Raw genomic sequence first — 26,941 nt, 5'->3', positions numbered from 1 at the left:
ACTCTCTCCTCCTACAATTATGTTGGCCTCAGAAGTCATCCTAGAGAAAAGAACCAAGGTCCTCACACAGCCCCCACTCCTTCAGAGCTTATTTTCCAAGACAACTCTACACACTTGGAGTGTGCATCTATTTTATTAATTAGTAAGATAACAGTTCTCGAGCACAGCACGTAAGTCTGAGATGGATCTACAGTAGTTCTTTTCAATGAGTGGAGATACTCCTCTTCCTCTTACCTTACCAATGATCATTACAATGTGTAATGAGACATTTTCCTGACGTAAATGTAATAATGCAAGTACAGTGTGAAAGCAGAAAGAGGTGCCAGGTATCCTGTGCTATTCAGGTGTATCTCAGTTATGAACAGCGCTGTGTTTTACTTACCAGGTAAGAACTACTTACCAGGTGGACTTATTCTACCATTACTACTATTCTGTCTTTGAAGATGTTCTTTATAGCACACTGAACACATGCCATTCGTACGAGGGTTTCCATAAAATCCGCAGCCAGTGGAACAAAGCATAGGCACTTGGCTGTGATTAGTTTCTTGAGCCATGTTCCTCTGTTGCACACCTGAAATTTACACAGAATGAGCAGAGAACTCTGATACATACTACAATCATACATTATCCAAATCTGCTTTATGTAATAAAGGAAAATGCACATATACTCCTCCCTAAACCACTCTACAGCTGTCTGAAGTAGAGAGAGGGAAAAAAAAAATATCGAAAGGATACAAAAACTGAACTTTTATCTCCGACCCTCACTGTACAAAAGGATTGTACTGGCTCCAACAATGTTATGAACTAGAGAAAGGTATCTGATCTAAAGACTCCATACCATCAGAATGGTAAGAAAAATCCTTTAAGTTTAGTTCAGCTCAGACACCTAGGAATGAGAAATAGAGTTTGCTCTTTGTTGTATTAGTAAGGCCTCATCACTTAACTTTTGCTTAAAAAGTTCATGTTTTAACTTGCATAATGTTTTCTGTTTAAAAAGCATTTAACATAGTATCAATGCTGGTGAAGATGTGGAGAAATACAACACTGGTAAAATGAGAAATTGAGTCAGTCATTTTAGAAAGCTACACTGACAATTCATCTTAAGAGCCTTGTGAAAGATTGCCCTTTTGAACCCATCATCTCCTTCAACAGAATAACTTGGGTAGAATCAGAAAAAAATTATAAATACATATGTATATATACACACATATACACAAGGCATGGATGTCACAGCTTATTTATAATGCTGACAAACCTATTAATCACCAATAATTATAAGAAAGAATAAATCTAAGGATGGGAAAGCTAACAGATTTTTTTTTCTGATGTGTATCTTCTCTGTACTTTTAAAATCCTTTTAAATGAAGTACTACTATATAATTGGGCCAAAATATTTAAAGTACTTAAAATTTAAAAACTAACAATCAGAAGAACTGTTGGGAACCAGAGGCAATAATCAATTACGGCAGACAGAAGAACCCTGTGTGCTGTTTCTCCCACATGGCACGTGGCTCTCTGGCATGAATGACGAGACAGATGGTAATAACAGGCTCTATCTTATTAAAAAAAAAGCCTACCAAATGAAATGAAGGTTACTCCAAAATGGGTGCAGGTGTCTTTACAGAGGAGTCTATGTTCAGACATCATAAATATAAGACTAACAATGAAGGACAGTGTTTTGCCACTGAAGTTTTCTCGAATTGATAAACAATGAAAGAAACCTTCACTGTTTACCACTAACATTTTTTTTTCCACCTGAATTATTTGCAAACACTGTTGTGGATTGAGCGGTGAATGGGGTGGGTTTAATGCAAATTTCAGAACCAAGAGCAATAATGCATTTGACTGGATTATAAAACAAAGCAGGTTTAGCATTTACCTTTAAAAAGAAAAACCTAAAACTGTTGATAATCTTTAGACCTTTAGGCCTAGGAATAGAATCTGACATTTTGAAAAACATCTTTTTACTTTATGAAGCCAAGTCATCTCAGAATCCAATGATGAGTAAACAGCAAAGGTGGTAAGAACCTGGAACCTCATCAAGGAGTCAACCATGACATACAGTACCATTATATTCTTGATCACCATACTGTCACAGCAAAATTCTTAATTTATTAAATCCTGAGACTGAACACACACAACTTGTTAATATTTTGTGTGACAAACTGGGAAATACACATAAAGCATTCCTGCTGCATACAAAGGTATGGTGAGTGAAGAAAAAGCACTTGAACAATTGTTTGAGTTACAAGCCGAGTCATCTTCACAGAACAGGTTTTTTGTTTCAAAGAACTGACAAACTGATTATTTAGACTTGATTATATCAGATATTTTCTCAGAAATGAATGAAGCCTATTACTTCAAGGAAAATAACTAACAGTATTTACTGCCAAGGACAATATTTAAATAATAAAATAAAAAAGCTTGACAAGTAATTTTTAGAGAGTCTCTGAAATGATTAGTGAAAAAAGTGAAAAAAGTGAAAGTGAAAGTGTTAGTCGCTCGGCCATGTCCTAATCTTTGTGAGCCCATGGACTGTAGCCTATCAGGCTCCTCTGTCCATGGGATTTTCCAGGTAAGCCTACTGGAGTGGGCTGCCATTTCCTTCTCCAGGGGATCTTCCCAACCCAAGAATCAAGCCCATGTCTCCTGCATGGCAGGCAGATTCTTTACCATCAGAGCCACCACGGAAGCTGATTAGTGGTGATATTAATGACATGTAAGTATTGGTTCTATTATCAACATTTGGGAGATCTGCATAAGCCAGGAAACCAATATTTTCTAAATGACCAACATACGATGGTACAAAATTATTCATGAACAAAACACTCACTCAAAGGGAAAGATAGACCCATGGGTTTCAGAGTAACTGAACAGAACATTTTTACACAGTATGAGATTCCACACTGCAACTTATCCCTTTAATAAACTACAAATTGTCACATTTTGGTGTAATATCAAAGAAGAGAGATATCTACTATCTGAAAAGGTTATCAAAATACTCCTTCCTTTTCCAACTACATATCTGTATGACACCAGCTTTTTTTTTTTAAACATTGTAACAGACTGAATACAGAGGCAACCATGAGAATCCAGCTTTTTGTTCTAAGCCAGACCTTGAAGAACTTGCAAAAATGCGTAACAATGTCATGTTTCTTACTGAACCCTTTGAAGGGGGAGTTATTTTTCATAATAACTTTTAAATAAATTAATAACTAATAAATATTTGTGACTGTCTCACTTTAATTTGTAATATGGTGAAATTCTCACAAGATATGACAGACACAGGCTAAAGGTTTTCAATGTACTCAATAACTTTTGAAAACTCTAAGGTCCTGAAACCAAAAATTCTGAGACCCTGCTGCTGTAACTAGCACGGCAAGCAGCACCAGCTCAAGAAGACAGACACTGACCCTGGCGATGGGAGTACAAAACCCCTTACTCTGTGTGTATGAAACAGATGCACATGTAATACATACACAGGTAACTGCATCTGTGGGATTAAAATTTTATGGAGGTAGGAAGCCAATAAGGAAAAACTGTTTCAAAAGACTCCTGGGAGTGGGGTGGAGGGCAATAAAGGAAAAAGATTGAGACACAGTGTTCTTACTTATTTTCACAGCTTGCTGGATCTTAGTTCCCTAACCACAGATCGAACCTGGGCCCAGGCAGTCAAAGTGCCGGGTCATAATCACTGGACAGCCAGGGAATTCCCAAGAAACTCTGTTCTAAATCACCAACTATTCTATACTGCATATTAATGACATTAAAATTATATAAGAATTAAAAACTTTCCCTACCAGTACGGACAAATTTTTCAATATATGCTGGCAATTACAAGCATCCAGAAAAGAGAATTATCTTATTTCTATAAAAACTCAAGCAGAGAGTCACAGGTAAGAAGTACAACATGACCAGGACGCTTTTTGTATCACAACCTCTGCTTTTGAACAGTAAGACTAAAATTCAAAACGTTGTAACAATTTCCCCAAGCCAAAATACCCTGCACAGTAGCAAATTAGCAGTAATTTTGTAAGTCAAAAGCTTTCAAAAACAACTATTATCGTGGCAGATAAAAAGCACAAAGGATTTCACAGGAAAAGAAGAGAGAAATAAAAGGAAAAAAATCAGTTTTATTTATTCATGGTTAGGCCACAAAATGTAACTTTCCATGAAGATTCAGAAAAAAGACCAAGAGCCATAAAAGGGTGTCCCAGTTTACCTTTATGTGTAGTGGCAAAGATGGGGTGGCTCTGGAGAAACTGAAAGCCCGGTGTCCCCATGCGCCAGTACCTTTCTGGTAGGTAAATATGAAGGGACAACGAACCTGGCCTTCAGGAGGAAAAGAGGAAAGAGAAGGAGAAAGCAGAACAATTCCTTGATTGCTCTAGGTATTGTGGGATTATAGAACCACAAATCCAAGGAGGTAAAGCCTGAGATCTCAGAGATACAGAGAAAAATGGATTAGCACGGTGGAATTGAAAAAAAAAAAAAAAAGTACGAATTAAAAGAATTCAGAAAATGTGATTTAACTCTTAATAACATTCATAATCAAACCCACACCTGACTGTCCTCTCTACCTTCCTCGGATACTTAGTTACTCAGAGTTTACTACGGGTCACAAACCATTTTTATTGTTTTATTTATATTATCTCACTTAATTCTCTCCAGAACCCTAGGACATCGGTATTACTGATATCCCTATTTTAAATGAGGACACTGATATTCAAAGAAACCTAATAACTTGCCCAAGGCCACATATCTGTAAGCTTTGAGGTCAATGTCCTTTTTTTTTTTTTAAATCAAAAACAAAATTAAAAGAGAATGACTTTTAAAGTCCATCCTGTCCTGCCAAACCTACAAATCTGTGAACATTCATGAATTCTTATTCTTTTCATTTAAAGGTAATTTAAAATTTCATTCATTTATTCAACCTTAAAGTTGAATATGCAGCTTTTAAAAAATTTTAATTATGCAGCTTTAACTAGCTTAACTAAGTTCTTGAGAAACTTTTTTCCTTTATGTCTTTTAACCTAAGAAATTTTCATTAGCATAAAAAATTCAAGATCAAATACTTTTAAGACTACAAAGAAAGTTCATTACTAATTATTAAAATTCTGACAAAAGAACAGCAATGAATGAATCCAACATAGACTCAATTATAACTGCAAATACACATCAAACTTATTTCACTCTGCTTCATTCCTTAGAGTTCAGTCACCAAGTTACAATAATTTTCATTTGGAAATATCTCATGCTCTTTTCTTTTGCATCCCAATTCTGATTCTCATCATTTCACACCTGGGTTATTTTAATAGTATTTTTTCTTCTGTTTTACTGCCTCTCCTCAAAATCCACTTATTTAAATTCTCTTGAACACCAAGTTCTCATCATATTTCTTCCAGTTTAGTTACTCTATATGTGCTCCAGGAAGGAGTACTAGACCTGGGATTCTGAGCTCTACATAATTTACCGTAACCAGTCCAATTTCCCTGCAAAGTAAATGCCAAGTGAAAAGTGAATAGGCTTGGGGTCAGGGCCCAGCTTTGCCATTTTTATTGCCAAAAAAGCTTGAACATGTTACTAAACTTCCCTAGGTTTCAACTCCTTAAAAGGGTGTTCATATTTATCTAACTAGATCAAGTAAGACAATGTATACAGAAGGCGTCCATACAGTGCCTGGCACAGAGTGGAAACTAAGTAACTGCTCTATCTCTGCTCTGCCTAAAAGTAGAGGGTCCTTTGCTCCCATCTGTTTGAAACAAATCATGCTCATTGCTGGAAACAAGAATCTAACTCATACTGCTCCTTCCTTCATAAATGCCGTCTGCTTCTTCACTCTGCCTACGACAGTCCCATTCAGGAATCAGCTTAAATTCTATCTCTTCTGGTTTCATTTCTGTCCACCTCGATCCTCCTCTGTTTTGTATTCCAACAGACACTCTCTGTACCGCCTTTTGGGGGCACTTAAGCTCACCCATTACTCAGATGCTTTACAGGTTATACAAGTCATTTCCCAGGTAATGGTTTCCTTTTCAAATTCCCTTTTTGCCTAATATGAATACTACAAAGTATTTTGTTGAATACATACATTTCATTTTTGTTGGACTATTCACATCAGGCCCCCCAAAAGGGTTACTTTCCATTGAAAGGGGGAGAAAACAGACTGATGAAAAATGTTTCAACCACAGTACCCATGATTCATATATTGAAACAGTCACTCAGCAAGAATGATCAGTAATCCAAACCAGTTATAAAAGGCACGTATAATTTTTCATTTTATTGTTCTCCCTCCTGAAATAAATAGGGAGGATACATGGTTTACAATGATGAGTTAAATACAGAAGTTATGAACTGGCAAACAAGTGAAATCTGACCCACAGGCATGTGCATGTTTGGTTAGCCAGCACATATTAATTTTTTTAAACTAATTGTTAACTTTCAAAAGTTGGGGAAATGTCAAACAAAAAATCCCAGAGTTTCAGCTCCTCTTGAAAACAGCAAAACCTGACAATAGTAGACTGATGTTCCCAAAATTAAACCAATTAGCTGGGATCCTTTCTCAGAGAGAGCCTATACTCTCCAACGCAAGGCTACCTTCACTTTCAGTTAACTGGCTGGTAAGCATCAGAATTTTAATTCTTAGGTTAACACCAGAACCGTTTCAACTTGAAATCGTTACTATTAATTTCAGGAGAAGAAAAAATATACATGCTGAGTTACATAAGAATGCCAACTAAACTTCGAACTAATACTGTAGGCACAAAGTGATAAAGACAAGCTTTCCCTTTGCCCCTGGCCTTTACTACTCAGAACTGGCTAATCTTCTGCAATTTTATCAAATGGAGATCTCAGAAAAGAGCAACATAGAATATTCTTCTATAATTTGTTTTATTAATAATAATTGATCAAAAGAAGAATACCCATTCTGTCACAGGTGTTTGAGATTAATGTCTTCTGGCAGCATACAGTAATTTCCCATAGAGTTCTAAGCATTTGGCTCCATCAGCTATCATATAGGCAAGAGACATGTTCTGGGGGTCAGGAACCTCTGCAGAGGTTACAGAAAACCTAGGGACATTCATAAAGCGAACAGATGAAAGAGAAGATGCGGCGATGATGTTGTTCACTCTGATAGTCTAGGATTACCCTACTCACTCTGAGTTAGGGTTCCTACTGTCCTGAGGGTGCCCTGCAATACTCTCTCTGTACAGCAGTTCTTAGGTCCCTATGTTAGCGTGTCTTTCCTGCCGCTGTGTGGGCTGAAGGACAAAAAGGCTTGAGTCCAGCTAACACGAAGATGACATCCTGGGGGATACCACATATTCCTTCCCGGCAAATAATTAATCCATCAGTTTCAACACACTCAGTTATACAAGGATGAGAGACCTCCGAGCCAATTCTACTATACTCAAACCTCACTTCCCTGGTTATTGACGTAAAAAAGTTTTCACTGACCAGCACAACAGGTCTCACAAATCGAGGCCACTATGGTACTTCCAGGCGAAGAAGATAGGCTTCAGGAAAACTCTGACTGGCATTCCCACCTTAGATGACTCTACTCTGTTGCACCCAAAAATGTGTAAATCAGGGGCCAGCAAACCTTTCTGTAAATGACCACATAGTAAATATTTTAGGCTGCAAGGCCATGCAGCCTCTGTTACCATTATTCAATTCACTGTTGTCACATAAAAGCAACCACCGACAATGTTCCAACAGAACTGTACTTAATGACCACCAAGATTTGAATTTCCTAGAATTTTCACATTATAAAATGCCCCTCTTGATTTTTACCTTAAAAATACACCACTTAAATATGCAAAAGCCATTCTTGGGTCATGTGCTGAACAAAAATAGGTGATGAACGAAAAGTCTGCCAACTCCTGAATTAAATAAGCAAATGGTGTTAATGTAATCATCACCGGTGAGAATGTGGGGAGTCTAGGTGGGCCTGGGACTCCCAGGGGCAGAGGTCCTATTAACTGTGGGACTCTCTCTAATTCAGACAATGTAAATTTAAAGTATTATTTGCTCCCTAAGCTTCATCTCTTAATTAAGTATATGTTCATCACCCAATAAGGGGAAAAAACTATGAAAGGCAATATTTCACACAAATCTTTAACAGCAGGTATAATTTACACAAAGAGTTGTAGCTATGATGGGAAAAAATGACAGCAATGCTCTTGGTACAAACTGTCCTCTATTTAGCACACTGCTTTCTATTCACCAAGGCTAAATAACATCCATGGTGTCTTAATAATTATAAAAGCATTCAATAACTGGACATGAAGATATCATATTCCTGAACTGACAGTTTCTGTCTGCCTGGTACATCTTCCTCCTTACCCTTTCAGATAGCAGAACCTCTCACTTGCTGGGATAGGCCTAACCCCGCCTCCTCAGAGCCACACCTGTCTCAGGGGTGGGCATGTGATCCGAGTCTGGCCTATGACTCAGTCACTCCTCCCTGGATCTCACTGGTACTGCAGGGAGAGAGGCAGGCTTTGCCCTGTGAGGACACTGAGACAATACCATGTAAACCAGGTGCCAGCCTCCAAGACGACCCCCAGAGAGCCCAAGGATTCCTGGCATTCAAGCCCTTGGTAGTCCCCACCCGCATTTTCTGGGTGTTGGTCTGGATAACAACAGAATGCTGTGCACGTGATGGTCTGTATCTGAGTCTAGTCATGATAGATGCTGCACGCTGCGGCTGCTGGCTTGCTCTCTCTCGTGGATCACTCGCTCTGGGCAAGGCCCTATGGAGCTGTAGGGAGGGTCCCACCTGCTCAGTCACTGAGGCCTCAGGCCACGAGGCATGTGAGTGAACCTGGAAGCAGACCCTTCAGTCCTGGTGAAGTCTTCAGATGACTGCAACCTCTGCTCACATCTGAGCTGCAACCTCATGAGAGACCCTGAGCCAAAATTCCACAGCTAAGTCGCTTCTCTATTCCTCACAGAAACCATGCAAGACAATAAACATTTGTTGTTTTAAGCCATTAAGTTTTGGGGTAATGTGGTATACGGCAGCTGATAACCAATACAGTTATTGATACATCTGTCTCCCCTGCTTCTCTTATTACGTTCCTATGGTGTCTTTTCAACACAACAGCCAGTGATCATGTTAACTGTAAAACAAAGCACACTGCATGCTTGCTCAAAATCCTCCAGCTGACCAAGTAAAAGCCAAACTCCCTATCGACATAAAGGCGCTTTATAATCTGTTCCCCCATTACCTGACCTCCTCTCCCACTCCTCTAGATCACGCACACTGCCAGGGATGCTCTGGTCTTAAGGCCTTTGTAACTGCTGTAACTTCTACCCTCCAGAATCACTAGGAGGACAGGAGTCCCTCATCTCCTTCAGGTCTTGGCTCACCTGTCATCTTCTGAAGGAGGGTTTCCCTCATCCCTTTATTTGAAATAACCAACAGCATCCTTTATTACCCTATCCAGTTTTATTTTTCTTCAGTGCCCTTATCTTAATGTTTACTATTAAATTATACTTATTTCATCTATCTTCCCTCTACTAAAATGTTACCTCTGCAACAGCAGTGATTCTGTCCATTTTGTCCACTGATAACTTACAAAAATGCTTGGCACATGGTAGATATTCAGTATTTGCAGAATGCGTGAATGAAACTGTGCTGCAAAGTAGCAGCCATGTACTACAACCTGCAGTAACCAAGTATTTACCCCAAAGCAAATAGGCTGCAATAGGCTCCTCCTAAAGAAACTGAATTTGCTGTTCTAGACAGGATCTAGGTTTACCAGCAAGGACCACTACATGTTATACAGTTTGTGCCCTAAACAAAGACGCTTAGACTCATGCTCTTGAGCTTCAGGATATTTTTTCTAATTCAGTTCACTCAGAGAGGGCTTCATTTAGCAATGTGCTTAAGCTGGCACACCATGTTGTGATTTTATAATGAAAGTTGTAGTCAATTTTATATTCTCAATTTTATGCAGGTTCCATACTGCATATCTTAAAGAAGTTGACATAGTCATTATCTGCACAAAACAATATCATTTTTTTTTTCTGGCAAAATAGGGAGCCCACTCAAATTTTCCCATTGGTTCCCACATTTATGTGTTTTCATTTACTTTTCTTCTCCAAACGACTAAATAAGTGGGCATAGCTGTGTTCCAATAAAACTTTTATTAACAAAAAGAGGTGGCAATGGGCTGCAGTTTGCCCATTTCTGTTCCAGAGCAATGGCAGGTACACAAGAGGCACTCAAATATAAGACAGATGAAAAAACACCTTCAAAACTATGCAATTTAGAGTGTGATCAGAAAAGATACAGCAAAATTACATGACTATAGGTCGATTTTTCTTTCTTTTATCCCAGTTCTTCATTTAAGGGGCCTTGCTTATACACTTGTGCTGCGTACTGCTCTCTGAGGTACCATGAAAGATGAAAGTTATAACAGACGGCTCTGCTTGTAAGGATCAGTGCAAGTGTTAGGACAGGAATACAGATGTGTGACTTCCATGTATATACACAGATGTCCCTTTTAATTTCAATAATCCCTGTGAGCCACAAAACTATACAATGTACCCAAAACACTCTACTTTCATACAGTTCCTCCCTTCTTTTTAATCAGTTAAAGAAACTAAACTTAGGCATGCCAATTGACTCCATCAATTCCTTTTTAATACAGTCTGTACAACCTACAGGTCTTAACTCTAATTGCCCCACTGGTACCATGGGATAATATTTCCAGAAAAGTTAAGTAGAGAAGGGTGAAAACCTGACCCAATGACTCAATGTGAAAAGGTGGTGGAGAAGAGGAAGAACACCAAACACAGAAAAATGTACCAAAGCTGTAAACCTCTTGCCAATTCCTTGAAATTTTTCACATTTCTTTTAAAATAACCTCCCTAATTCCCTTTTTCAGTTAGAATGGTTATCTGTTCCAATGTGTTCTGTCCCCTGATTAGATTCCAGAAAACATCAAGATCTTACAGAACATAAAACCATGTTTCTACTTCTTGCTATCAGAAGAAGCAGAAACACACACACACACACACACAGTGAGTGATATAAGGTTTAGCAGGACCATCTCCAACAGAGGAAGATTCTCTTATAATAAAACACTGATACTGAGTCTTTCCTGAAAGACTTAAGTCTGCCATCCATTACACTGCCAAGCTTTCAAAAGTGCTTCTAGATTAGAAAGCACTCCTCCAGCATTAAATGTAAAAAGTAGCTCACTTTAATCCAAGGAGCAGTCACTACTGACAGAACCCAAGACCTTCAACACTGCTTAGTTCATCCATACATGCCTTTACTTTAAAATATCATTATAATGACTCTTGACTTAGTCAACACTATGATTTTTCCAGTAGTCATGTATGGATGTGACAGCTGGACCATAAAGAAAGTTGAGTGCCAAAGAATTGATGCTTTTGAACTGTGGTGTTGGAGAAGACTCTTGAGAGTCCCTTGGACTGCAAGGAGATCCAACCAGTCCATCCTAAAGGAGATCAGTCCTGGGTGTTCATTGGAAAGACTGATGCTGAAGCTGAAGCTCCAGTACTTTGGCCACCTGATGCTGACAATTCACTGGAAAAGACTCTGATACTGGGAAAGACTGAAGGCAGGAGGGGAAAGGGATGACAGGGGATGAGATGGTTGGATGGCATCACCGACTCCATGGACATGAGTTTAAGCAAGCTCTGGGAGTTGATTATGGACAGGGAAGCCTGGTGTGCTGCAGTCCACGGGTCACAGAGTCGGGCACGACCGAGTGACTGAACTGATACTGACTTTGCTGAACTGCCTAAAAATCACTTGACCTAAAACTCAGAGAAAATATCCCTAACTTTAACCAATATTCTTCAGTAAGTACTTTTGCTTCCTTTCTTCCTCTTTTGTGGAGTTACATCTGACACCAAGACCAATCTTTCATGTTCTAGACAAATATAGCTGCGTGTCATCAAGATATGCCATGTTTAATGTAAATATATTACAGATTCAAATCCAACCATCTAGAACAGCACTGTCCAATACAGTTAGCCACATGTGTCTACTGAAAACTGAAACTTGGCTAGCTAATATAGCAGAATGAGAACAGAAGACAGGAGAGTAAGGTTCTCTATTCTACTGGTCAAGAGAGATCTTCCATGATACCCAAGTGAAAATATCCTCCTTTTTGAGTTTCCAATTCTAGATCCTGAAGCCTTACAATTGATTACTTTAAGGACTTGGAATAGGCCACTTACTATTAGTCCTCTCAAAGAAGAAACAAAAGATTAAAATAAAAGCAATAATTTGTAAGTATCAATGACTCACTTAAACCTCACAAGACCCCATATCAGGTAACAAATTATTACTGTATCTATTTTACAGATTAGAAAAGTGAGTCACAGAAAGGTTTAAGTCATTTGTTCACTATCACGTTAGGATCTGAATCAGGCAGCCTGACTTACACCCTGGGCCCTTAACCATGTTACATGGCTTTCAGTGTAACTCAGGAACTCCATGTTACTACATACTGCAAGACACAACAACATAAGAAGTTAAAATGTACATATGATCTAAGCAAAACTCTGTCACAGAAGTGAGTGCAAGATCAACAAGAAGCCTATGTGGTGTGCTAAGGGTAGGGCAGGCCAGGGACAGAGCAGAAGCAGAGTTTACAAGCAGAGTTTACAAACGGTGCTCACTCTCTCCTGCAAGCACTTCCTAGCCCAGGAAACTTAGTTTCTCAGCACTCTGCTCTACCTGCTCAGCAGAAGTATAACACAGACACAAAGAATCATCTCAGAGCGATAGGAGGAGAAATGGAAACAGGACCAATCTACTGGCATACAGTTTCCCCCAAATCCTCCATAGTTATTTATATATAAGCTTCTTTTGTTTCCTACTGTGTGTCCTTTCTGCCTAATTTCATCTTTAAAAATCAAACTTTCGCCCATGGCTGATTCATGTTGAGGTTTGACAGAAAACAACAAAATTCTGTAAAGCAATTACCCTTCAATAAAAAAATAAATAAATCAAACTTGCACTAAGTATGTACTAAAGGCTTCCTTCACCTACATTTTCTTTATTCGACAATAAAGAAACACTAAATAAAGAGAAGAGCATAGAGTGCTAGAGTACTGCACAAAATAGTACCAAATTAAACTCACCCTCTATAGGGGAAATGCCAAATGACTGTAAACTGAAGAGTTGAACCTCATATTATAGACCTTAAAACCTCACTAAAGTGAGACTTGTCATCATTAAGCACGAGTTCTTTAGAGCCACTGAAAAATTAGGACTAAGGTAAGCCCTGGGGATTCATACAGGACTGTCCATTTACTGACCAGCCCAGAAAAGAAAAAAAAAAAAAAAAAAAACCGACCAGACTGAAACTTCAAGTTTTTTAACTACTTTTAAAGGTACCCACATTCCTCTCTTCATTTCTGGCATGTAACCTTTGACTACTTTCATAAGAATATCCATATTCACTACATGTTCTTCATTATGCTTTCTAAGAGACTTCTCACTCACTGATTCTAAAATCAGTCAATTTTTATTTCCCTTCAGTCAATACATTCTGATGTGAAAGAGAAAGTAAGCTCATCTTACTGCAAACAGCATTTCTTTTATTTCATACTTCCCTAAATAGTGAGTAAGATTTGATAAATCTTAACCTACACGTTCATCACACTGCTCATGGCAATGTCTTACATTTTAATTATCTTTTCTATAAAACTGCATTTCTCTACTATGGGAAACATTTCAATTAAAGAATCTTACTCCTAAATCCATGGAGGAGGAGGAAAAAACCCAAAACAAAAACAAAAAAGAAAGTAGAAAAAAAAATCACACCCCTCTATCCCAAAATGATTCTTAAGGTGATAGCTTTTAGTAAGAGAAAAAGGAGAATCTTCTTTCCACAATATCTATATTAAGGCACTTTTAAAAACAGAGTTGGCAAGTGTAAAAGACTTCTAACTGCATTCAGTAAACTAGAGTTTCTTTATTTTGAAGTATATACTCTCTCTGATTAAACAGTTATTATAAAAATTATTAATTACAATTTAAGTTATTAAATTATTTCCAAGAGCTATTTTCTATATTAATATCTAACATCATACTTCCAAAATACATTTTATGATTGATTAAAATATTAATTTTAAAAGGATGAAATCAACTATAAAATAGAGTGATCTACAGAATTTTCTTCTTTTGCTTCACAATAATAATGAAAAAAGATGCATGGTCACTAATGATACTTAGTTGTTAAGTTTTATTCTCGAAAATACTTTGTAAATAAAAACCTATCACCCACTCCACCCTCAACATTCTACCCACCAGAAAAAAATAGACCCTAAAAAATACCTCATCATGCTGACTTAAGTGTATCTTTAAGTACTTTAGATTAAAAAACTGTAAGTTATTATTATGCCTAAGTACACAGTGTTACAGGCTTAAGTCTACTCACACAGTTGAGGTTGATGAGCAAACAGCTGTCCTGTATCTTGAGACAGACATTAGCTTCCTCCCTTCCCTATCCTCATAAGCAGCTACTTAAAGTTTGAGTTTTATGCAAGAAAACATTTTAAAGCCTTCAGTGTTTTATTGCAGCAGACTTCAGATTCATTCCTGTAACACATTTAACATGAAAGAGAGTTGAGACAGTTCAAATTAACTATGCACACTTTAATTGTCTAAAAGTTTAAGGAGTGCTTTCACTCTTACAGCTACATAAAAAGGGTTGCAATGTAAAGTTAAGGGTAACATTTCACTTGGTATCTGACACCAATGTACAATATGTAACTGTAACATAGATTTTTCTACCTTTTATAATCATTTATACCCAAAGTGAGCAAAACTAGGTCTTTCTTTGTTTCCTAAAGTTTAGCTTATTTCTTTAGCATAAATAACCACCAATGAAAGAACTTTTTATAGAGAGACAGTCAATGGGGTACCCTGAGTGTACCAAGAATATCCCTGGGGACCTCTGATTGAGGAGAATATGACTCTTGGTCCTGTTGTGACAGAAAGAGGAGCCATACTTCTAACATTACAATGAAGGGTTACAGCACATTTCCCTACAGACTCAAATTCCTATAGTATCATTATTGAAACAGGTTCTTCAAGTGTTCTAGACAGCTTATCTGGAAAATAAAACTGCGTTCAATCAAGATGTCCTAAAATACCTGGGTAACTATGTTCCCCCAATATTGTGTATTAATAAACTCAGTTTCTACAGTAAATTTTAGGAAAAGTTTTAGGGTTTCACAAAGTCAATTTACTATTTATATTAACAACATGGTTTTAAAATGCCGTAAGAAATAGCATACAAACACTCAAAATTCACTAATTTTTAAAATACTATTTAATGCTGAAAAACTGATTGTGTATTTGCTATGCAATAAAAGGCTAAAGGTTTTAGGATTCAGTCAAAATAACTCAAATGTTTGTGTCTTTACAATCTACTTATAATGGGCATATAAATAATTTAAGAAATGACTCTAAACTTTATCAAAGTTGTCAGTGATAGAATAATATTCACATAAGTTAAAATATTTATTCAAGAGTCTAACTGTGCTTCAGTAGCACTTATTGAAACTTTCTGATTATCACCACAGATTTAAATGAGCCTACAATAAAAAACAAGAGCTAAAAATAAATTCCACCAATCTTGGGTGTAAAAATAGAAGCATCCTTTCTATATAATAACAATAAACATTTGATAAGTGATTGCAGTGCAACAGACACCATTCCCATAATTTTACATGCACACTTAATCCTCATTCCCCCCTAAAAGGTAGCTGCAATTATTACCAACTCTTTTCAGATTGTGAAACTGAAGTTCAGAGATGTTATGAACCTGCTGAAGAGGACAGAGCTAATAAGTGGCAGAGACAGGACTTGAAGCCAGATTTACCTGACTCCAAAGCCTTGTGCTCAAGCTAGATTATAAGCAACAGCAATCTACTGTATTGAATAAACCATATATAAAACTGGTATCTGGATCTGGTGCTAGATCTATGATATTGATAAACGAATGTTAGCAGGAAACCAACAGTATGGTTATAAATTCAGGAAAGCTCTCTCACAAGAAACAACTGTTAGAAATGGGAGTAGTAACTGAGAGAAAAGACAAAAGTGGAATGCATTCTGAGGGGTTGTTATGAAGAAGAAAACAGCAGGCTTATCTCACAAGTAGCATAAAAGTACAAAATTTGAAATAATGTGTCAAAGTCTCAGAAGAGAAATTCCAGTTCAACACAAAATACTTTATAAAGCCAAGGAACCCAACAGCTGGAACAGACTCCCTCCTATACTACTGGGTTTGTGCAATCAAAGATTTGAACTTCAACAACCATACTAACGATAGATTCTGGCAAAACTGCCAAAGAATGTTAAAATTTTTTGAGGATGAAAGTTTGATGATGAAGAGATATATTAAGTCTCAAAGTATCTCCCCAGAAATTGCTTACTGGAGAAAAAAAAAAACAGTAACTTTCCCACATTAATGGGAAGATCAAAGCTGGTATCACTGCAAAGAGGACAAGTGGATACACTCCTCCTGATGAGAGGCCCTGAGAATCACATGCAGTATCACAGCATTCCTGCTCACCTCCTACATTCAATCACAAGGACACATCGGACAGACCCCAATCGAGGGAGATTCCATAAATAAATGGTCTGTCACTCTTCAGAAGTGTCAGTGTCATAAAAGACAAAGAAAGGCTAAGGATAGGGTTGTGATTAAAAGAAACTAGAGACATGACAAGTCAATAAATGATTGAAGATTGGATCCTAGACTGGAAAAAAATTATTAAAGAACATTACTGAGGAAACTAGAGAAATCTGAATGTGGGCTGTGTATTAGAGAAGTATACTGTATCAGTGTTCAATTTCCTTGATAACTGGAATCTCCCTGAAACTATAAGAATGCTGTTCTTAGATAATATACGTCTTTAAGTATGACATGGTAAAGGGACAGGGTGCACGCAACTTCTCAGAAAGTTCAGAAAAAAATAAAATGACAGCCCGAATGCAGCAAAATGCTAACAATGAGTGAATCTTGCCAGGGGGTAGATGGGAACTATTTGTATTATTAATGCAATTTTCTATAATTTCCAAATTAAACCTGAGAAAAATAAATATTTGGACCTGATGTTCTAAAGGAACTCAACCAGACACCAAACAACAAGAGAACCATCATTTCCTATTGCTATCTCTATACACTCAAATCCAACCCAACATCAGGCTAAACTGATTTGTGACTATCCATTTTAGTCAATTATAAGCAGTGCTCTCATTTAAAACATCGATGTGAGAGCTAGAGAGTCAAGTGAATGTCTGCCTCTTCTCAACCTAAAGAGTCAAGTGAATGCCTCTTCTCAAACCTGTTACCCTATGCAGTTAAAGAGACAAACTTTTCCCAAGAAAGCACAGCTGTTCTTCAATTGGATATGCAGTGGTGGATGTGTCCTTGCTAAAAACTCCAAATTAAGTTAATTTCTGGGTATGCCAGGTAGCAAAGCATTACCAAAGTCAAGAGATAATCAGTGATCAGTAACCTAGAAGGGAAATACTGTTAATAAAACAAACGTCCCACCCAAGCAAATCCTGCACTGCCCACAGTAAGCGGACAATGCCACAGTGACTACAGAGCACCTGGAAAAGACAAGAGAATGTTAATCACTGAAAGGCCAAGGGATAAATGGATAGTATACAACATTTCAGTGGTCTAAATCTACAAAATAAAGAGAGGGAGGAAAAAAAAGAGGAAAGGGGGAGAAAAAAAAAAAAGAGAGAGAATAAAGGAACATAGCAAGAAAGGAGAAAATCCTGACAGCAACATACCACTTCACTGATTTCATGTTCTCCTCTCTCTCCAATGGCTTAACACACTCTCTCTCACTTTAACTTATCTTCAATTGTCTTTTACTAACTCTAAGAGTCAGTCTCTGTAAGACGGCAAGAACTGTTAAGAACACAGCTTTGACTATACAATCATTATCTGCATCCTATGCCCACACTCCACATTTTTGTTTTACTTGTCAGGAGGCCCAGAACAGTAGTCTCTCTAGTAGGAAATCTCACAAACAGTTCATCTCGAAAAGGAACAGAAAAACACATCACCTTGCTCACAGCCTAAAAGAGACAAAGGCAGGAACTGGAGGGAAAACTGGTGTCAGGACAAAGAAGAAAGGATGAATTTTAGTCTCCTATACTAATCTGGATACACCCTCTGTCAGGTATGAGCAACCTAACTGGTAGAATATTCACTGGTACTTGAGCTAATTCCAAGTCAGGAGCACTGTTACTGAACCGTGGCCTTCTTTCAGGCAAGCTCTATATCAGATTAATCTTTGATATAGCACCAAACACTACCTTGTTTTAAAAAAAGGCACTTTAGTAGGCACTTGTAGAACTGCTGTTGTTCAGTCGCTAAATTGTGCCTGACTCTTTGTGACCCCGGGGACTGTAGAGCACCATGCTCCTCTGTCCACAGGATTTCCCAGGCGAGAATACTGGAGTGGGTAGCCATTTCCTTCTCCAGGAATCTTCCCCACCCAGGGATCTAACCCTTGTATGGATTCTACCCAACTACAAAGCAGGCAAAATTATTTTATCCCAAACCCTGCCTTCTCTCCCTTTTTCTCAGGTAGCATGTGGCAAATACTCTCCCCTACCAAACCTATCTGCTAGCTCTACAAACTTTTCCTCTGATCTCAATTCAAAACTCCAATTTCCTAAATGCTGCAGGTAAACACTGTTATAATAAAAGGATCAGAACAACTCATACTGTGAATGAAATATGACCCACTCAAACCTAAAAATTTAATCTAACTTTAAATCTAAAATCTCTAGCTTAAATATGGGATGTGCACATGGGCATCTCTATGTATACCTATGTATGTATTCTGGAGGACAGGGAGCAAATTTTCAGGTATCACCTACCTGCTTCTAAATCAACTCTTAACCTACACTGCCAAGGAGACTGTAACACATACACATGTGAGTCAGAAAATGCAGCTCACTTCAGAGGCTTTATTAAGTCAGATCAACATGGTCTTCATCTGAATTTCCAGCAAACCCCTAATACAGGACATGACAAATCATGAACCTGTATCTGTATTTGCCATATTTCCCTTAGCTCTTCTGTACTATACAGGTCCCAACTCTGAAGAGAAAGGGAGTGCTACAGAAAGAAATGAAAAAGGCTCCAAGACATGTTAATACACAAGTCACTTTTGTGGTCAAAGTTATACCATGTAATTCAGCTCACTATATTTTGATAACGGTACATTTTAGGAGCCATCTGTCTTGTTAACCTCTGTATTTCTAGTATTTGGCACACCTACATAGAACAGGTGTTCTAGGCACTCAAATATTTATATAATGGATTAACACTTGACTTGCATTTACCCACATCACAAAAACAAACCCTGAACCCTTATATATCAATTATACAAAATCCAATCACCCATGTAAAAATCAAATTACCAGTATCTCCATCTTTAATTTTTAGAATACGGGAATGCTTTAACAGTGTAGAACACACTAATCCAGTTTAAATTAGTTCCCTTCCCCTTTCCAGGCCACTAAATAGCCAGCAGATTAATCTATGACAATCTAAAAATAGTATGCCAGATGAGAATTCTGTGTTTAAAACTTCCTAATTTGTATGATATTCTTTTCAAGAATTTAATGTAACCCATAGGTCATTTAAGAAAGACATTATTACTATTCATAAGTAAAATGAAGGGCTTCCCTTGTGGCTCAGCTGGTAAAGAATCTGCCTGCAGGAGATGTGGGTTTGATCCCTGCATTAGGAAGATCCCCTGGAGAAGGAAAAGGCTATCCACTCCAGTATTCTGGCCTGGAGAATTCCATGGACTGTATTATGTATTATTCCATGGGGTTGCAAAGAATCAGACATGACTGAGCATGTCAGTGAGCATGTCCACTTTCCCTTTCAAGTAAAATCAAAGTAGTACCTTTTCCACACCATTAAAATATCCTATGTGTATCTTTCCACTACTTCAAAAGCTGAAAAAAAAACCCAGTAATTTTCAAGTCTCCCTAAATTAAGAAAAAAAGCAGCATATTAATTTTAAAACTACTTAAAAGTTAACACACGAATCTGCATTGGATCTTGTTTCAATAATACATAGAGGTCATTCTGATAATTTTAAGTTCCTGTTAGGATACATGCCATTTCAAGATCAGACTTTTCTGTTTCTATGTGTAGTTATGAAACACAAAACAAACTGCTAGGCACCATACTCTTTGAAGCCATTCAGCTGAAATTGTTTCTACTTCATCACCAATGGGCCCTTTAACAGCTCCTTATTTGTCTCACATCTGCTGGATGAAGTCCAACTAGTTCCAATATTAGCCTCAAGATACTGCCAGCAAGTTAAAAGTCCCAAGAACCTGGCTTTAAGTCATATGGAATCAAAGACCAAGGATTTGTTGTTTTTGTTGTTTAGTCGCTAAGTTGTGTCCGACTCTTTGCAACTCCATGGACTGCAGCCCACCAGGTTCTTCTGTCCACTGGACCTTCCAGAAAGGAATACTGGAGTGGGCTACCATTTTTTTCTCCAGAGGATCTTCCTGACTCAGGGATTGAACCTGCATCATCTCCTGCATTGGCAGGTGGATTCTCTACCTCTGAGCACCAGGAAAACCCAAGACCAAGGAAAGTATGATTCAAAATTTCAAGAGATAAGCAAGTTTAAAAAGTCTTGAGTTTTCCTCATAGTCAGAACACTCTTTGACCTAAATTGTAGCAATTTTTTTTAATCCATCCCCTAAAACAAAGGAAATAAAAGCAAAAATAAACAAACAGGACCTAATTCAACTTAAAAGCTTTTATGGATAGCAAAGGAAAAATAACCATCAACCAAATGGAAAGACAGAGTACTGAATGGGAGAAAATATTTGCAAATGATATAAACAGTTCATACGACTCAACATTAAAAAAAAAAAACCACCAGATTAAAAAATGGGCAGACGATTTGAATACATTTTTCCAAAGAGGAAATGCAGATGGCCAACAGGCACAGGAAAAAATGCTCAATACAACTAATCACGAGGGAAACACAAATCAAAAGCACAGTGAGAGTATCACCTTACACCTGTCAACAGAAATGGCCATCGTCAAAGAAGAAGGACACAAATAACAAATGCTGGAGAGGATGTGGAGAAAAGGGAACTCTCATACATACACTGTTGGTGGGAATGTAAATTGATGCAGCCACTGTGGAAAACATGTGGTTTCTCAAACAACTAAAAATAGAACTATCCTATGACCCAGCATGCTTTTGAACTATGGTGTTGGAGAAGACTCGAGAGTCCCTTGGACTGCAAGGAGATCCAACCAGTCCATCCTAAAGGAGATCAGTCCTGGGTGTTCATTGGAAGGACTGATGCTGAAACTCCAATACCTTGGCCACCTCATGCGAAGAGCTGACTCATTGGAAAAGACCCTGATGCTGGGAGGGATTGGGGGCAGGAGGAGAAGGGGACGACAGAGGCTGAGATGGCTGGATGGCATCACCGACTTGATGGGCATGAGTCTGAGTAAACTCCGGGAGTTGGTGATGGACAGGGAGGCCTGGCGTGCTGCGATTCATGGGGTCGCAAAGAGTTGGACACAACTGAGCGACTGAACTGAACTGATGACCCAGCAACTCCACGCCATATAGGATATATACATATATAAATATAAACACTAATTCAAAAAGATACAGGCACCCCAATGAGAAAACAAATATTTTAGAGAGAAAAAAGCACCCTGGCATCACACACTCTGCCTCAATCCTTTCCAGAGGGTGAGAACCAAACCACATGAGAATACTGTCAGTGTTACCCTCCTGTACTAATGGAAGAGACAAAACAAGTCCTTCAACATGGCTATTTCTCATAAACAACTAAGGATTTTATGAGCTTTTCTGTTTTTTTTTTTAAATAAAAAAGGTAACATATGCGACACGTGGGGCTTCCCCAGTGAGTGGCTCAGTGGTAAAGAATCCACCTGCAATACAGGAGACACAGGAGATGTGAGTTCAATCCTTGGGTCAGGAAGATCCCCTGGAGAAGGAAACGGCAACCCATTCCAGCATTCTTGCTTGGAGAATCCCATGGACAGAGGAGCCTTGGTGGGCTACAGTTCCTAGAGTCTCAAAGAGTCGGACACGGCTGAAGCGACTTAGCATACACGTGAGACAGGTATACAAATGTCTGTATACAAATTATGCCATTACGCCAGTATTATTCCAAGGTGGGTGTATTTTGCAGAGAATAACTTCTGTGGTTAATGTGGTTTCTTTCCCTGCTTTTTCTAAACTTCTAAAACCAACTAACTATGCAATAAAGGTTTTCCTTAAAAAGATGGAATGTCCATTCAATATATACATTCCAATTAAGCAAACGTGAATTATGAAATAATTAGACCTCCTGGGATTATGATCATTTAAAAATGCTCAGCTGTGGCTAACACCTTACAGAAGCTCTGGGGTACAATTATCTTGCTACCTATGTACTTTGAACATTACTTAATACCTTTTTATCTCTTCTAACTATTTAAGGAGCTAAGTTTAACAAATGACAGGTAATGAAAAAAATATTTTACCTGCAATACAAAATAATTCTTTTTCCTGTTAATAGACACTCAAGTTTCCTTCCCCTCGGCTTAAAAAAAACAAAACAAAACAAACTGACAGCCACTTTAGACTCATTTTACATGCAAGATTTCTGGTTAGTATGAAATATATTTGTTTCTGTGTTATTCATATATATTTTTTTTTGTTTTGTCTTTGTGCTAAGTCACTTCAGTCATATCCGACTCTTTGCAACTCCATGGACCGTAGCCTGCCAGGCTCCCCATCCATGGGATTCTCCAAGCAGGACTACTGGAGGGGTTTGCCATTTCCTCCTCCAGGGAATCTTCCATTCCAAGGATCAAACTGGAGTCACTTATGTCTCCGGCATTGACAGGCAGGTTCTTTACCACTAGCACCACCTGGGAAGCCCCTGTTTTGTCTTAAGATGGACCATAAATGTGAAATCAAGCAAACACAAGCAGCAAACCAGGATATTGTTCTCTCTCTATTAACACACATCCTCAATTTATGTAGCACTCTCATTTTAAGAATTACGGTACTGAAAATACAAAACAGCTTCCATCCCAAAATGTCAACTAAATAATCACTGCAATTGATTTGGTCTTGAGAAGTAAGCTTCCTCACTGTATCAGACAGTAAAATTTTAAATTCTAGAATGTAAAATTCTAATGCTCACAGTCAGAGTGAGGTGTTAAGAGATACCTATAATTGGGACTGTTTGTTTGTTTTTGGCTATACCACAAGGCATGCACGATCTCAGTTCCCTAACCAGGCAGGGACTGAACCACACCCTTGCAGTGCAAGTGTGGGTGTCCTAACCACTGAACCACCAGGAAAAGTCCCAGAATCTGTTCCTTATTAGAGACAACCAAACCAAGGATATTGGTGACAAATCAGCAAGGTTCTGTGCTGTTTTTCAAGACTGGATAAAATATAGCTTGGAGTTTAATCATACACAAATCAGCAATTAAACATCTAGATTCATCACAGATTCTTGTGATTTTTTTTTACATTTTCTCTCATTATCATTTACACTTCCTCTGATTTCAGGTGCACCTCCCTTTACCCATCTTCTCTGATAAATCAGTCACCTAATGAATAGTGTCTGACATCTTACTGACTAAAAAGACAACACAACATTAAAGAAATCTTACTCTGGAATTAATTCCTTTGATGATTTCTCTTCCTCCTACATGTTAAATGGGGTCACACTTATGATGACCGTTATCTTCTGAAACAAAACCTAGAATATTTTATTGAAAATAAAAAAAGTACCGTCGGTAAGGGTACAGGAAATGGGCAGAAATATCAGACTACCTGAAATTTCTATACTACTTCCAGGTATGTGACTCTGCATTTTATGGATGCCAAAAAGTTGGTATTTCTGAAATATTTCAAAAGTTGAGAAGCCAATAAAAAAATACTTGAAAACTGAAATGTCCAAAGGTGTGTGGGTCCTGGACCTGTATCTCAGTATCTCATCACCTGCAATTTGTCTTCTTATGTACAAAGTTCAAGTTTCAAAGCTCTAAGTAGCAGCTCTACGCAAATGTTTTCAAAACATGACTCGAGCCCAGACCTTTCTCCTAAAATGCCTCTCTTTGCTAACTGTCTAGAAATTCACTTAGATGTCTCATCAACTCTGCCAGTAAAAGATCATGGGCCAGGACAAGCCAGAAGCTTGTAGCTAAATCAGAGTAGTAGGACAAGAGAAGAACAGAAATGAGAGGGTCCATGATAAATTCTTTACCTGCAATGTCTCCTCCAATCTTCACAATAATATCTCTTACAAGTAGGACTATTATCATCTCCACTTCAGAAATGAGGGAACTGAGGCTTAGTGAGATTATGGAACTTGCTCAGGTCAAATGGCTATAAGCAAGTGGTAAAACAAGGATCTGAATCCAGCAAGTCTAACTTCAAAGCCCAAGCACACATACTTTTAAAACCCCAAAAGGAGACGAGATATATATAGATTCTAACAGGTAAGGTGTAGTCATTGGTCAATTCAAGAAGCATTCTCAGAGCACCAAATATGTGTCAGATACAAAGGAGACCAAAAAAAGAGATCTGAATTTAAATCCCCATTTTACCACTTAATGGCTGTATAGCAACCTGGGTAAGTCTCCAGCTTTACTCTCAAATGACTCAGAAAAGAAAATATATATACTCCTATATTTTTACACAGAGAAAGAGAGAGAGAGAGAGACAATATGATAAAGCAGATGGGTAAAAGCATAACAATTAATTGAGAATCTATGAAGAGGGAATGGGACCTTTTTGTACTGTTCATGCAGCTTCTATGTAAGTTTGAAACTAAATCAAAGTAAAAAGCTACAGAAAAACTCACAGTGGTATCAAAACATAAAATTTTGTGACTTTCTCTGGTTGCATTCAGTGGCTTAGGTTTAAAAGCAGAGTATATAAACGGTAGAACTGCTCCAAGACTAGAAGCTAAGAATACTAGGAAGAAAAATGATTGAAGAGGGAACTGAAGTGAAGGAAAAGAAAGAGGAAGTACTGGGAGTGAGATGTTGATAGAGCTTAAGACTAAGTGTGGGGAAGGGGAGTGAGAATTGGAATGACAGGAGGCTAAAGCCAGAGAAACAGTAGATAGCATTCAACATTTGTCATTTAGGAAATGTAAATTAACTCCACAAAGAGATGCCACTTCAAGTCTACTAGAAGAGTTAAATTTAAAAAGACTTACTACTGTATCAAATGTTGGCAAGGTTAAAGAGAAAAACACACATTCCTGATGGGAACATAGAACACAACAGAAACTTAGGAATACAGTTAAGCCATTTCTTATAAAGCTAAACATGCAGTTATCACACGACCCAGTAATTCCAGCCCCAGGTTTCTACTTAAGAGAAACAGAAATGTATGCCACACAAAAACTTACACATAAATGTTCACAGCAGCATTATTCAGATTAGCTGAAAACTGGAAATAATCCAAATGTCCATTCGGAGAAGGCAATGGCAACCCACTGCAGTACTCTTGCCTGGAAAATCCCATGGACAGAAGAGCCTGGTAGGCTGCAGTCTATGGGGTCACAAAGAGTCGGACACAAATGAGCATCTTCACTTTCACTTTTCATTTTCATGCACTGAAGAAGGACATGGCAACCCACTCCAGTGTTCTTGCCTGGAGAATCCCAGGGACGGGGGAGCTTGGTGGGCTGCCGTCTATGGGGTTGCAGAGTCGGACATGACTGAAGTGACTTAGCAGCAGCGGCAAATGTCCATTAATCGGTAAATGGATAAAGAAAATGACTACTATCTAGCAATAAAGAAGGACTAAGCCAAGATAATTCAATGGGAGAAAGGACAGTCTTAGAAAGGACAGTCTTTTCAACAAATGGTGCCAGGAAAATAGAATATCCATGCAAAAGAATGAAGCTGAACCCTTTACCTTATACCACGTGCAAAAATTAACTGAAAATGGATCAAAGACCTATGTAAGAGCTAAAACTACAAAACTCCTAGGAGGAAACACATGGCAAAAGATATAAATACTTAGTATCTAGAATATATAAAGAATTCCTACAACTTAACAAACAATTTAATCCAACAATAGGCAAAGGACTTGAACAGACGTTATTTCCAAAGAAGGTATACCCAAGCATGGCCAATAAGCACATGAAAAGATGCTCAACATCACTAATCATTAAGAAATACAAATCAAAACCAGAATGAGATACCACTTCACACCATTAAGATGGCTATTCTCAGAAAATCAGTACATTTTGCTGAGGATGTGGAGTAACTGCAACTCTTCTGCATTGGTGGTAAGAATGTAAAATAGTGCAGCCTCTAGGGAAAAGTTTGACAGCGCCTCATAAAATTAAATATAGGATTACTTATGATCCAGCAATTCCACTTCTGGGTATATACCCAAAATATTTGAAAGCAAGAACTAGAACAGATATTTACAGTGTTTATACCAGCATTACACAATGGCCAAAAGGTAGAAACAACCCAATGGAGGTGGATGGATAAACAAAAATGTGATAAACATACATATAATGGAATATTGTTGCCTTGAAAAGGGATGAAATTCTCATATATGCTACTAGATGAATGAACCTTGAAGACATTATGCTAAGTGAAATGGGTCAGACACAAAAGGATAAATACCATTTGATTTCACTTAGATTAAAAAAAAAGTGGGGGGGGATGGTGAAGGAAACAAGAAGGGAAAAAAAGAAAAGGCAAAAAAAAAAAAGAGAGGGAAGGACCAAGCTAATGACAGACATTGCAACATGGATATACCTCACAAAAACAACCTAGGTGAAAGAAGCCAAACTCAAGACCATGTATTTAATGATTCCATTTATATCAAATGCTGA

At 37.9% G+C, this 26,941-nt stretch overlaps 1 protein-coding gene across 5 annotated transcripts in view; it reads right to left on the bottom strand.

Moving 5' to 3' along the window:
• ZFAND6 (zinc finger AN1-type containing 6) overlaps positions 1–26,941 on the bottom strand; it is a 52,467-nt gene that overhangs the window by 8,928 nt on the left and 16,598 nt on the right. For 3 of the 5 annotated variants that reach the window (XM_043921674.1, XM_043921678.1, XM_043921677.1), the window contains exon 2: positions 401–571. In XM_043921674.1, coding sequence (XP_043777609.1) covers positions 401–554 — 154 coding nt within the window. In that variant the 5' untranslated portion in view covers positions 555–571. Of the gene's footprint in view, positions 1–400; positions 572–14,435; positions 14,597–26,941 lie in introns of all 5 variants that reach the window. The other 2 variants (XM_043921675.1, XM_043921676.1) reach the window with 1 other exon arrangement.

The sequence above is a fragment of the Cervus elaphus genome, chromosome 13 (assembly GCF_910594005.1).
Source record: "Cervus elaphus chromosome 13, mCerEla1.1, whole genome shotgun sequence".
NCBI lineage: Eukaryota > Metazoa > Chordata > Mammalia > Artiodactyla > Cervidae > Cervus > Cervus elaphus.
Note: the sequence above shows the minus strand (reverse complement) of the source record. Positions and strands in the feature narration are given on the sequence as shown.